This window comes from Balaenoptera acutorostrata, chromosome 3, assembly GCF_949987535.1.
Source record: "Balaenoptera acutorostrata chromosome 3, mBalAcu1.1, whole genome shotgun sequence".
NCBI lineage: Eukaryota > Metazoa > Chordata > Mammalia > Artiodactyla > Balaenopteridae > Balaenoptera > Balaenoptera acutorostrata.
The window spans coordinates 131,021,352-131,035,113 of NC_080066.1; the positions used below are offsets into that span (position 1 = coordinate 131,021,352).

The 13,762-nt window shown below is 33.9% G+C and overlaps 1 protein-coding gene across 3 annotated transcripts in view; it reads right to left on the bottom strand.

Annotated features, from left to right (window-relative positions):
• The window catches only part of MAP4K5 (mitogen-activated protein kinase kinase kinase kinase 5), a 144,301-nt gene that overhangs the window by 66,798 nt on the left and 63,741 nt on the right, over positions 1 to 13,762 (bottom strand). For all 3 annotated transcript variants that reach the window (XM_057542092.1, XM_057542091.1, XM_057542089.1), the window contains exons 6-11: positions 12,669 to 12,724; positions 8,412 to 8,459; positions 7,950 to 7,992; positions 7,098 to 7,170; positions 3,494 to 3,625; positions 1,527 to 1,589 (exon numbers count right to left, since the gene is read on the bottom strand). In XM_057542092.1, the coding sequence (XP_057398075.1) occupies positions 1,527 to 1,589; positions 3,494 to 3,625; positions 7,098 to 7,170; positions 7,950 to 7,992; positions 8,412 to 8,459; positions 12,669 to 12,724 (415 nt within the window). The remainder of the gene's footprint in view (positions 1 to 1,526; positions 1,590 to 3,493; positions 3,626 to 7,097; positions 7,171 to 7,949; positions 7,993 to 8,411; positions 8,460 to 12,668; positions 12,725 to 13,762) is intronic.

The window sequence follows — 13,762 nt, forward strand, 5'->3', positions numbered from 1 at the left end:
CTTAATCATTACCAATGACAGCAACGACACAGCAGTTCTCTTCAGAGAAATCAAATCACTACATTACATTTGGTAGCTTGTGGCACACATATCATGGAGTGAGAAGGTACCTGAGACTGGCAAAGGTACTCCAATGGTAATGACTGTTCTGGAATCTGACTATGAACGCAGCTGTTTTAGCTAACAGTCATTTATTCCTGAATGAATATTCAGTCATTCCTGCCATAAAGTTCTCCAGTTCCAGTTGTTTAGGAACTTAGGCTAACAAGGAATAGGAAGAAACCCACGTCAATACAAAGGAATACAGCTAGCAGAAGGATATAAACTCCTTTACTTCTACAGTGTGATTTGCCTTTCATTCCTGGCATTATCCCCAGAATAGCCTGGCTCCTAAATAATACTATGTACATACAGACAGGCTAATAAACATAAAAAAGTGGTTTAGGGCTTCCCTGGTGGCGCAGTGGTTGAGAATCTGCCTGCCAATGAAGGGGACACGGGTTCGAGCCCTGGTCTGGGAAGATCCCACATGCCGCGGAGCAACTGGGCCCGTGAGCCACAACTACTGAGCCTGCGCGTCTGGAGCCTGTGCTCCACAACAAGAGAGGCTGCGATAGTGAGAGGCCCGCGCACCGCGATGAAGAGTGGCCCCCACTTGCCACAACTAGAGGAAGCCCTCGCACAGAAACGAAGACCCAACACAGCCATAAATAAATAAAAAAATTAATTAAAACAAAAAAAGTGGTTTAGAACTTGTTTTGGGGACAGGTCTCTTAGAATCTGAAATAAGATACGGACTGTCTCCCCAGAAAAAATGAATACACATAAAGAATTCTGGGGGCTCATGGATTTCCCAAGATCTCCCAAGAGATGCATGTAATCTAGATAAAATTACTGAATTTAAGAATTTGGAAACTTTTATTTCCACAGTTTCTTTTATTAAATGTATGGAAAGACATTACTAGAAAAACAATTTTCAATTTTTCCCATCTAATTGAAGATGTCCTTACGGACTGTAATAGGCAAACTGCTTTACTTTGTACGAGAAACAAAAGATTAGGATGCAAATAAGTAATAACCTTTTGAATGTCAGGGAAAGAAGTAGAGAAAAGCCAGTAGGGATTGATCTTAAATGTCACTGTATCTGGGAAACCTTCTCCTATTACTTCTCATGGAAGTCAACATGTAATTAATGGAAGCAAAGGAATAAAGGGCAAAATATGAATCTCCAAAATCTTAATATATATATTCATTTCAAATCATTTCCTCAGCACACCTCCTATTCAAGCTGCCAAAAACTAATAAATGCTCAGAGTTTTATGAGAGAAGTACATTATAAAGGAACACTGACCAGAAAATAAACCTAGATCCTTGCAATAGCTCTGCAAGTAAATTATATGTGTAACTTCAGGGAAACTGTTTAATGCCTCTGGGTTTCAGTTTCACCACTTTTAAAATAAGGGAATTGAACCTCTGTCCCTTTCAGCCATAAAATGCTATAAATCTATATATATTCTATAACTCACCATTTTGTTTTGTCCTTTAGTTTCGGAGGCTGAAAATTACTTTTTGACATTAAGAAGAGGGCCCTGGAATAAAAATTTCAGTTAAAGAGCAATACAAAACACCTTTATTATTACATTTAATAATCAGAATCATATTCTGTAATGAATTTATGCAAGATTACTACGCATGTAGGTACTCATGACAACTGATATGGAATACGGAAATTAATATTTTATATTTTGGATACCCTATGAAAAATTTCTCCTGGTTACAGAGAGGATCTTTAAGTTTCCAACAAGCTCTTATTCACATGGCAAAGCGACCAAATGTTTGAGAAGGTTTTTATTACCATACCATGACATATATAACTAGTGTTATATCTTAAGCACAAGTCTATATAATTGTGTATCATTCTGTAACACACAGAGATGATATGCTACTCTAACATTAGGTTGGATGTTTAACCAAAGATTAGCCTCTACAATTATTCTGGGTGAACAGGCAAATTATACCCACTTCCTAGTCTGTTTCCCCTTTTGGACAATAATTTTCCACATTCTCTTGTTATGAATGATACAGAAATCAACCTACAAGAGGACTTTCCTTCTCGATGAATTTACCTTTGACCAACTTTTTAATGGACTATGGGGCTAGACGGATGGAGGATTTAAGAAGGAAGTTTTATTTCAGTATTTCCTACAAAACCCCATATTTCCAAGTAAACTCCTTAGTCTTTTTTTTTTAAATACCAAAGATATTTTCTCTTTTTTAAAATTAAATGATTCATATATAAAGGAAAACCTTAAAAGAAAAAAAGCCTGATTCCTCCCACCTTAAGACATTATTTAAAATGTTCTGCTTTTCTTTTCGGTCTTTATCTAAATATTAACCAATTACTAAATTATTATAATAGGTAATATTATGTTCTGCTTTTTTCACTAATAATCAATTTTCCATGTTGCTTTGGTTTATATATATATATATATTAGCTGCCCTTAACTGCTAAATAATTTGCTTAACAATTCACCAACGAATGGACATTTAGATTTTCCCCTGTAATCCCTAAGTGAATAATTCTTAGCTTTTTCTTTTCTTGAATTATTTCCTAAGTATAACTTTCCCAATAGTGGAATCAGTGCAACATTTTTATTGCCCATAACAAATAACATCTAAATTATTTTCCTAAAGGTCTGTACTTAAGAGCATTTCAGCTAAAAGCAGATACCTTTGAGCTTATATATCTTTAGGTACTTGTGAGGTTAAATAGTCTTCCATGTTTCTTTAGTATCTGGTACTTGCTCATAAACAATTTATCTTTTGCTCTTAGAGTCTTTGAATGAGCTACCTACGTAATATATAGTAATCTGCTGTCTATCATATGTTAGGAGAACACTCTCCTTATTTTGTTGATTTTCTTTTTAACGTTATACTATTTACATTAAAAGTTTAAATTTTAGCCCAATTTATTTTTTCCTTCAAATATTAAAAACCCCTTCACAGTCTCTCAAATATTTTTTTCTGAGATAATATACTCTAAAATATAAATGATTATACTAAGCATCTACCTGCTCCTTATCCCTAGACAAAGTAAAAAGAAACAAAATCAAATGAGAATAGAAAAAAAACCTCATTTGCATTCTATCATCTGTTTATAGATCCACTTAGGACAAAAAAAACCATTTTTAATTAATAGAAGAATAAACAAAGACTTAAAAAGACTTTTTTAATGATAACTGCTATATCCTAGTATGATTTTTAAAGGAAATTTGTTACACGCTTCAGACAGTATAGATGATTCACTCTATGTTGTCTTAGAAGTAGCAATACAAGAGAGATCAGGTTTTAAGTAAGATTATCCCTAAGTCCCTCAGAACACTTTCACTATTTCAACATACTTTAAAATGAGCCTGGAATACCCAAGTTATGAGTATTTCACTCTCCCTGAAGACCTTACTAGTAACTGCATAATTGTAAATACTGAGAATACCTCATGGGATGAAGATCAAACATAGGTGGCTGAAGTTCTCCAAGTTCAATTGCTGTTATTCCTACTGCCCAGATATCACAGAGTTGGTTGTAGCCACCATTCTTTTCTACTGCTGCAACTTCTGGGGCCATCCTAGAAGGAATCAATTAATATAACATTTTTATTTTTAAAAAATGGTATGAAATCTGTTCTTTGTTATATTCACTAGACTTCTTGGAGGGAAAGAGGCTGAGAGGCATTTACTAGGAAAGAAGAAACTTAACTAGAAAAGACTTAATATAAGACCACATATATACACAGATACACACACTCTTTTAAAACTTATTATTTAAAAATTTTGAATCTTCTCCTCTGAATACTGTTGCTCTGAAGAAAAGCTGTGTTGTCTTACTTTAGTTTCTGTTTTGTGAATCTTGTTTTATAACATGGGAAAAGAAAAAGAACACCTTAATCTCTGTGAAGGTCAGAGAAAAGCTCCCAAAGGAGGAGAGATTTATAGAATGAATTAGCAAGGAGCTAAGGGGGCTTGAGGAACCTGGACATTTTAGTCAGAGGAAACAAGTACAAATGCAGGGGGATAGGAGAGCACGGAACACCTGGAAAGGTGATAGGACAGTGCTACTCAAAGTATGATCTACAGACAGGTATGGGGCCATAAACAGCTTGTTATCAGTCTGTGATAAGTGCAGAAACTGAGAGTAGGTATTCTCATCCAGATAAATGATCATTTTTTTAGTAATTTATTTTTAATTTATTTTATAAATGTATTAGTCTGTGATGGACAGAAAATGAAAAAAAAATAAAACAAGGTCATTCATCACAGTTTGAGAGGGTCTAGAACGTATTCAGAAAATAAACCTCAGAGACAGAGGCTAGATAATGAATGGTCTACTGATTATATAAGGAAGTTTAGACTTTACTATAAAAATGAAAGATTTAATTATGACATAAAACTCATGGCAACATGAAGGATAGTGTGAGAGGAGGTGAAACCAGAATCAGGTAGATGAGTTAGAAGACTACCTGAAAAACACAAGGGAAAAATAAAGGACTTTTCAAAGGCAGTGGCAGGGGGGATAGAATGAAAGGGGCTGACTGAAGAGATTGATTTGAGTATAAAATGCTTGTGGATACTGAAGTAGTGCTATTACCAAACAACTGTTGAGTATACATAAGACTGAAGGTCAATTGAGTAGCTGAGTTGGAGTTATCTATTTGGGAGTCAATGGAGTATAATGATGGCATCTGAAGTTATAAAGCATAGATGATATTGCTCAGGGGACATACTCTTTTATTTTTTGAATGTTTATAATTTTTAAATTATTTTTTATTTATGTTGAATATCCACAAGGTAGAAGTTGTTTTTATGTGCACTTAGGTTACACAAACTTATATAACACAATGTCTCTCAACTTAAGTATGGTTAAGGATATAAAACACCTATACCAAAAATGCAACATGTAGATGTACATGCTACATGCAAGTACTACATACATAATAATGGGTATAGGATTAAAGAGAAGAAAATGATCACCATGGAACAAGATGATTACAGGCAAGTTTCACAGAGTAAGGAAGTTGAGCTGGAATCCAGAGAAAACATATAGATTTCATCTCCTGTGCCCACTAGAATCAGTGGTGGCTAACTGAGCGCCAAATTGACCAGGACTGTTGTCAACAGTCGTGAGCCTATCCACTAACCATTCATCTTTTACAACATGATTTTTAGTATCAGCAACTTATCCCATTGACTTGAATGACTGTACATAATTTCCTTATAATTCCTGTTACATATGCATACTTTCTCTCAATTTTTCATTATTAAAGTAATGTGATAAAGCTTTTCATATATCAATTTATGCCTCTCTGATAAATTACTACAAGCAGAATTGAGACTGAAGAACATAAACATTGCTTAAGGTTTTTGAAAAACATTACTGCCAAATTATCCTTCAAAACTGTTCTACTAACTTCCACTTTCACTGTCAAATATTTAGTGATAGTCATAGGTATTACCCATGATTCCAAATATTTTTTAATTTGATAGAAAAGATCATCATTGTTTATTTAATGTACAGTTTTGGTCACCATTGGGGGAAACAATTTTCATATTTTATGAGATTTCATATATTTTAATAACTGCTTCTAATTAGCAGAAACATTCTTTTTATTGAATTGTTAAGAACTTATATATTAACGATATTAAAACCTAATCTGTCATATTTTATTTCTTGATTTGTTACTTGCCTTTTACTTTTGTTTAAGCTGGTAGACATACAGAAGCTTTAAACTTTCATGTAGTTAAATCTATCAAACAAATCTAGCAATGTTTTATACTTTTATGCCAAGAAAGGCTTACTCAACTCTTGAAGCAGTCAGTCACTGACAGTTCTTTTGGTTTCATCTTTATATTTAACTATTTCCATACACAACTTTTGAAAATCGAAGTGAGGATTTTTATTGTATAACTTGTGAATTTTATTTTTAAAGAAAAAGTATTAGCAATGTGAGTTTTAAAACTTTATATAGGGCTTCCCTGATGGCACAGTGGTTAAGAGTCCACCTGCCAATGCAGGGGACACGGGTGCGAGCCCTGGTCTGGGAGGATCCCACATGCCATGAAGCAACTGAGCATGTGCACCACAACTACTGAGCCTGCGCTCTAGAGCCCACGAGCCACAACTACTGAGACCGCGTGCTACAACTACTGAAGCGCGTGCACCTAGAGCCTGTGCTCCGCAACAAGAGAAGCCCACTCACCCCAACGAAGAGTAGCCCCTGCTCGCCACAACTAGAGAAAGCCCGTGCGCAGCAACAAAGACCCAACGCAGCACCCCCCCAAAAAAAACCTTTATATAAAAACTTGCTAATGAGATAAAAAGACTGAACACATCAAATCTAGTATAAACATCATCCCTGATCAATAACTCTTTGAGGTTCCATCTACAATTTATTTTGGCATTAGGTATGAAGTATGGAGCTACTTTAAAATTCTTTCCAAATAATAAATTATCCAAGCACTGTATATTAAAGAATCCAATCTTTCACATAAACTTTAAATGTCACTTTTTATAATACTGATTAAATTATTTTACACATTAAGGTTTATTACTAGGCTTTTTATTATATTTCAATTATCTAACTTCATTAATGAAAGCAGTGTTTTAGAAAGATTATTTTGTTAGTAATTGATAGGATGCATGCATTAGAAGTAGGGTGGCTGGTGAGGACTAATGGTAGTGTAGGATGGATGACTTTTAACAAGAAAGTAAAGTCCTAGATTAAAATAGAAGCAATACCAAAGAAAGGGTAATAAAATGCAAAAGATTATAATGCAATTTTCTTTTGAAAATCTCCTACCTATGAGTCCTCTCAACACAGCATCTGAGGGACAGTAGGAATTATTAGCACTTTAACACAGGGAAAGCTGGACAATGGAAATGAGTACCAAAATTCCCTAACCCAATCAGACCTATGATAGTGTCAAGGAACATGCAAGTCTCCAGACTCCAGTCAAGTATGAATTGTATTACTAAGCGACAATGCTGATCACTAACCTTGAAGAAATAAAAATGCACAAAATTCAATTATAATAATATCTTACCAATAAGGGGTGCCAATGAAAGATTTTCTCTTGGCAATGGTAGCTGTTATTTTTGCAGCCACACCAAAGTCAGCTGGTGGGGAAAAAAACAGAAGAGAAAATTTTGGTTTTCAATAAAACCACCACCATTTCTATATTTCACACTCAGGGATGCCATTATTAATAATTCAGATAGTAATACTAAAGAAATGTATATATACTGAACACCTAAATCTCTTCTTGCTTAGTTCAAAACATAATCATTAAAAGAAAATAACTTATTGGTACTTTATTAGAATGAAAACATACTTTATTAAGAACACAGATAATAAAAAAATTTCCATTACAGGTACCTTGAGTTAAGTTGGAAAAAAAAAAATCCACCTGGATTGCTTTTATTCTAACACCACCAGGTTAGAATTTTGGTGCTATTCTTAAAAGTCTCTTTTTCTATGTATAAACTTCTTTTATTGCTGTTAAACATGGTTGTAAAAAACTAAAGACTCATATAGTTCATTTTTGTCATTTAACACATTAGGGGATTTTACTCTTATTCTTCTTAAACTATTAATTTTGATGACTGAATAATGTTCCATAAGTTGATTTATCACAGTTTAACAGTTTTGCTACTGCTAGACCTATGTTTCCATTTTTTCCCTATTATAAATAATGTTATGATTAATACTTCAGCGAATATGGATTTTTTATCTTTAGGATTAACTTCCTTAAACTGAATAAAGTAAAATTACTGGGTCAAAAGATGAACATTATTGTGGCTCTTCATGTGAATATTAAATTTGTATAATGTTATTCTCATTTAAAATTATACTAAAACTTTTTGAAAAAAAATTTTAGGAATTTGAAATAACATACCTAATTTTACATCACCATGATCTGTCAATAAAATATTTGCACCCTAAAACAAAAATACAAATACCATTAAATTAGCATCATAAAATTCCTTTCAATAAAATTATCAATTTAAACATATTGAATTTATTTTTTATTATTATTATTCTTTTATTGAGGTGTAGTTGATTTTACAGTGTTGTGCTAATCCCTGCTGTACAGCAGAGTGACTCAGTTATACACATAGAGACATTCTTTTTTTTTTAATCTTCTTTTCCATTATGGTTTATCTTAGGATGCTGAATATAGTTCCCTGTGCTATACAGTAGAACCTTGTTTATCCATCCTATATATAATAGTTTGCATCTGCTAATCCCAAACTCCCAGTCCTCCCCTCCCCCACCACCCTCCCCCTAGGCAACCACAGGTCTGTTCTCTATGCCTGAGTCTTAAACACAGAGTTTAAATTGAGTTAAATAAACTTACCTTGATATCTCTATGCATTTTGCCTTTAGTATGCAAATATGCAAGACCCTGAAGTTTAAAAAAAAAAATTATGCATTAGCAAAACTACAAACTTCACATCTAAATTTCTACTTAAAGATCTTATTGAATAAGAAAAACTAGAATGTCCTTTATTTGAGGGGAAAACACCTAGATGTGTTTCTTCTTATTAATCAATGTTTATTGTATTTTAAGACCTTTGAATTCATTTTCTGATAAAAATCAGAAATATTTTACTAGAACACCTGTCACCACAATCAAGATAATGAACATATTCATCACTCCCAAAAGTTCCTCCCACACATAAACACTGATATACTTTGTTGCTATAAATACTTTCAAAATTGTCTAGAGTTTTACGTAAATGGAATCATACAGTATATTCTTTTTCATCTGGCTTCTTTCATTCACAATAATTAATCTGACATTCCTTGTTAATGTGTTATCAATATTTCATTCTTTTGTATTACTGAGTAGCATTCCACTGCACAGATATTACAGAATTTGTTTATTTATTCACTTGTTGATAGACATTTGGGTTGCTGGGTTGTTTCCAGCTTTTGGCTATTATATATAAACCTGCTTTGAAGATTTATGTCAAGTATTTGTATGATTTTTCCCTCTTGGGTAAATACCTAGGAGTATAATGGCTGGATCAGATGGTGGTACAAGTTTAAACTTTTAGGCAACTGCCAAACTGTCTTCCAAAGCAGCTGTACTGTTTTACATTGAAACTAGCAGTGTATGAGAGTTCCAGTTAATCCACATTCTCACCAACCTTCCGAAGGTCAGTCTTTTTAATTTTAGCCATTCTAATTGGTATGTAGTGGTATCTCATTGTAGTTTTAATTCACACTTTTCTAATAACTAATGATATTGAGCATCTTTTCCATGTCCTTATTTGCCATCTATACAGCTTCTTTGGTGAAGCATCTGTTTAAATCTTTTGTCCATTTGTTTATTTGGTGGTTGTTTTCCTATTATTGAGTTTTGAGAGTTCTTTATATACTCTGGATACAAGTCCTTAATCAGATTGATACTTTGCAAATATCTTCCTCTGGCCTGCAGCTTGTCTTTTTATTCTCTTAACAGTGTGTCTTGAAAAGCAGAAGTTTTAAATTTTGACAAAGTCAAATTTGCCAAGTTTTTCTTTTATGGATCATGCTTTTTGTGTTATGTCCGAAAAGGCTTTTATTAACTCAAGACTGCAAAATTTTCTATGTTTTCTTCTAGAAGTTCTAGGTTGAGGTTTTATATTTATATTTATATATGTTCAATTATTCCAGAACCATTTATTTTTTTTATTTTTAATTTTTTTATTAATTAATTTATTTATTCTTGGCTGTGTTGGGTCTTCATTTCTGTGCGAGGGCTTTCTCCAGCTGTGGCAAGTGGGGGCCACTCTTCATCACGGTGCGCGGGCCCTCTCACTATCGCGGCCTCTCTTGCTGCAGAGCACAGGCTCCAGACGCACAGGCTCAGTAGTTGTGGCTCACGGGCCCAGTTGCTCCGCGGCACGTGGGATCTTCCCAGACCAGGGCTCGAACCCGTGTCCCCTGCATTAGCAGGCAGACTCCCAACCACTGCGCCACCAGGGAAGCCCCCAGAACCATTTATTGAAAAAACTATCCTTTCTCCTTTGAATTGTCTTTTCACCTTTGTCAAAAATCAGTAGCCATATATGCATGGAATTACTTCTGGTCTTTCTATTCTGTTCCACATTGACCTTTGTGGGAAAGCATCTAGTCTTTTACCATTAAACATGATTTAGTCATAGGTTTGTCATAGGTGCTCTTTAGCAGGCTGAATTAGTTCCTTTCTTTTCTCAGTATGCTAAGAATTTTTATCAGAAATAAATGTTGGATTTAACTAAATGCTTTTTTGTGTGTCTATTTAGATGATCACATGGTTTTGCTTCTCTTTTTGTTTGCTAATATAATCAATTACTTGATGATTTTTGAATGTTAAATCAACACTGCGTTCTAGGATAAACCTCACTTGTTTATGATGTATTATCTTTTTATATATTGTTGGATTACCTTTGCTAACCTTTTACTTTCCTTTTTAATTTTTGTATCTATTAAACGTTCATGAAGGATATTAGTTCACAGTTTTGTTCTTTTGTAAAGTCTGATTTTGGTTTCAGAGCAATGCTGACCCATAAGATGATCTGGGAAGTATTCTCTACTCTTCAATTTTCTAGAAGAGTTTGTGTTGAATTGGCATTATTTCTTCCTTAAATGTTTGGTAGAATTTATCCATGACATCATCTGGCTTGGACTGTTCTTTTTGGGAATAGATAGATGACTATCCAGATGATTTCTAATTGAGCTATGATAGTTTGTGCCTTTCAAGGACACTGTCCATTTCCATTTCATCTAAACTGCAGGCTTTTTTGGAATAAAGTTGTTCATAATATTCCTTGGCTACTAAATATCCTTGTCATCCTTTTAATATTTGTAGATTCTGTCATAACATCCCCCCATTCATTCCAAATATTGGTACTTTGTATCTTCTCTTTTTATTTTTCCTGATAATCTGATTTATCAATTTTATTGATTTTCTTAAAGAATGAGATTTTGGTTTCATTGATCTTTCTCATATTATTCTGCTTTCTATTTCACTGATTTCCACCGTGATCTTTATTATTTCCTTCCTCTGCTTACTTTGGCTTTAATTTGATCACCTTTTTCTAGTTTCTTAAGGTGGAAGTTGAGGATTTTGTTCTGTGAGTTCAACTTTTTTAGATTCTACATACAAGTATTCATCTTTCTGTGCCTGGCTTATTTCACTTAGCATAATGTCCTCCAGGTTCATCTGTGCTGTAACAAATGACAGGATTTCTTTTTTTATGGCTGAATAATACTCCACTGTATTTATAAACCATGCCTCTTTATCCATTCACCGGTTGACAGACACTAGATGTGGAACTTTGTCAGCATAAGAGAATTTTAAAATTGGAACTAATATCTTGGAGGTCATCCCTTCTACAGCCTCATTTTATACTTGGGGAACTACAACCATAGATGAGATCATGGTCATATACCAGGGCCAGACTGCAAACACAAGTTTTTGTTTTGTTTTCTACCTCCATTCAGTACTCTGTCCGTTACTTAAAGAGGCAGTGACCTTTGGAAATTAAAACATAAAGAACACTAATCTGTCAACAATATTCTGCTCTGAGTGCATGATTAGGTTTCTATTTTATATGGATACCAAAAAAGCAGATTTCTTTGTTATGTAAATATTACAGAAATATAAATTATTTATATATATGTTTACTTTCATATATCTAACAATAAAATTTTAAAGCATGTGGAAACTAACTCTTTTGGAAATGACTAAAGCTTTCTCTTAAATCAGGTCAAATTCCCAATTTCTAAAATATGGAAGAATAACATATAGAACATCAATTTCACTTCTAAACAAATTACACAATCTAGGAAATGTAGAGATAGAAGCATCAACTAACAAGTATCAGTTGTGAATTGCCAAAATAAAAAACACAGTCCCTACTACTTAATCTTGTTTCCTAAATTAAATGCCTTAAAGTATATGAACAAAATTATTAACTGCTAATTTTTTCAATGAGTAATCTTTCAAGGAACTAACAAAATAAATTGGAAGAAATGCTGCATACTCTATATACCTATTGAAGATTCATAACCTACTTTAACATACTAAAAGCGCTCACAGGATGTGAAATAAGGAAGTAAAGAAATCTTGACTTAATACAATGTTTAGAAGCTTCTAAAAAGGATTCTGATAATGATAGCACTTATATTACACAGAACAAAGATTTCCAGATAACATTCTGGGTTATTGTTATGCAACTCTACTCTCATTTTGGGAGAAATGGTAAAATAACTCATGTCTTTTGCAAAAGGATTCCTTTTACTGTCATAAAACTTGAAGGGAAAGCTTAGACAAGTTGTTATAATTGAGGTCTGGTGATTCATTCATGAAAAACAATTCACACCTATGGCTTTCCTCAGCTTTGCAGCAATTGAGGGCTAAGCACTACAAAGTAGAACATCAAACATCACCATTGTGTATACCAACATCAACTTCAATGAATTTCTGGGACTCATTCACAAAAGAAATAACTAGGCTTACAGAATTACGAGAGGTTAACAGAAAAATTTGGTTTACTCTTTTTCTTTGGGGCAGATCACCATTTTATCGTTTTCAATTGTGACACTAGAACTGCATTTCTATCTACATAAGCAAACATAGTACCTGTAAAGTTTCTCTGCATACATAGGCTATTTGCAATTCTGATAATGGTCCTGTAACTAGAAAGAAAAAAAGAGACCACATCGTTATACATTTGAATTCAACAGATTAAAAACATTTTAAAAATGACTAACAATTATAAAATTTCTTCTGTATAAATCATTGGGTGACTTCTCCTCATGAGCATATATTATTCTTATAATCAGGAAACAAAAAAATAGTAAAGTTGAAAATTTTTAAATGTACTTTAAAAATGGAAGATTTAAAAGTACAATGAGGTTATCACCTCACACCAGTCAGAATGGCCATCAACAAAAAATCTACAAACAATAAATGCTGGAGAGGGTGTGGAGAAAAGGGAACCCTCTGGCACTGTTGGTGGGAATGTAAATTGATACAGCCACTATGGAGAACAGTATGGAGGTTCCTTAAAAAAATAAAAATAGAACTACCATTTGACCCAGCAATCCCACTACTGGGCATATAACCTGAGAAAACCATAATTCAAAGAGTCAAGTACCACAGTGTTCACTGCAGCTCTATTTACAATAGCCAGGACATGGAAGCAACCTAAGTGTCCATCGACAGATGAATGGATAAAGAAGATGTGGCACATATATGTAATGGAATATTACTCAGCCATAAAAGGAAATGAAATTGAGTTATTTGTAGTGAGGTGGATGGACCTAGAGTCTGTCATACAGAGTGAAGTACGTCAGAAAGAGAAAACAAATACTGTATGCCAACACATATATATGGAATCTAAAAAAAAAAAAAAAAAAAAGGTTCTGAAGAACCTAGGGGCAGGACAAGAATAAAGATGCAGATGTAGAGAATGGACTTGAGGACACGGGGAGGGGGAAGGGTAAGCTGGGACGAAGTGAGAGAGTGGCATGGACATATATACACTACCAAATGTAAAACAGATAGCTAGTGGGAAGCAGCCCCATAGCACAGGGAGGTCAGCTCAGTGCTTTGTGACCACCTAGAGGGGTGGGATAGGGAGGGTGGGAGGGAGACACAAGAGGGAGGAGATATGGGGATATATGTATACATATAGCTGATTCACTTTGTTATACAGCAGAAACACAACATTG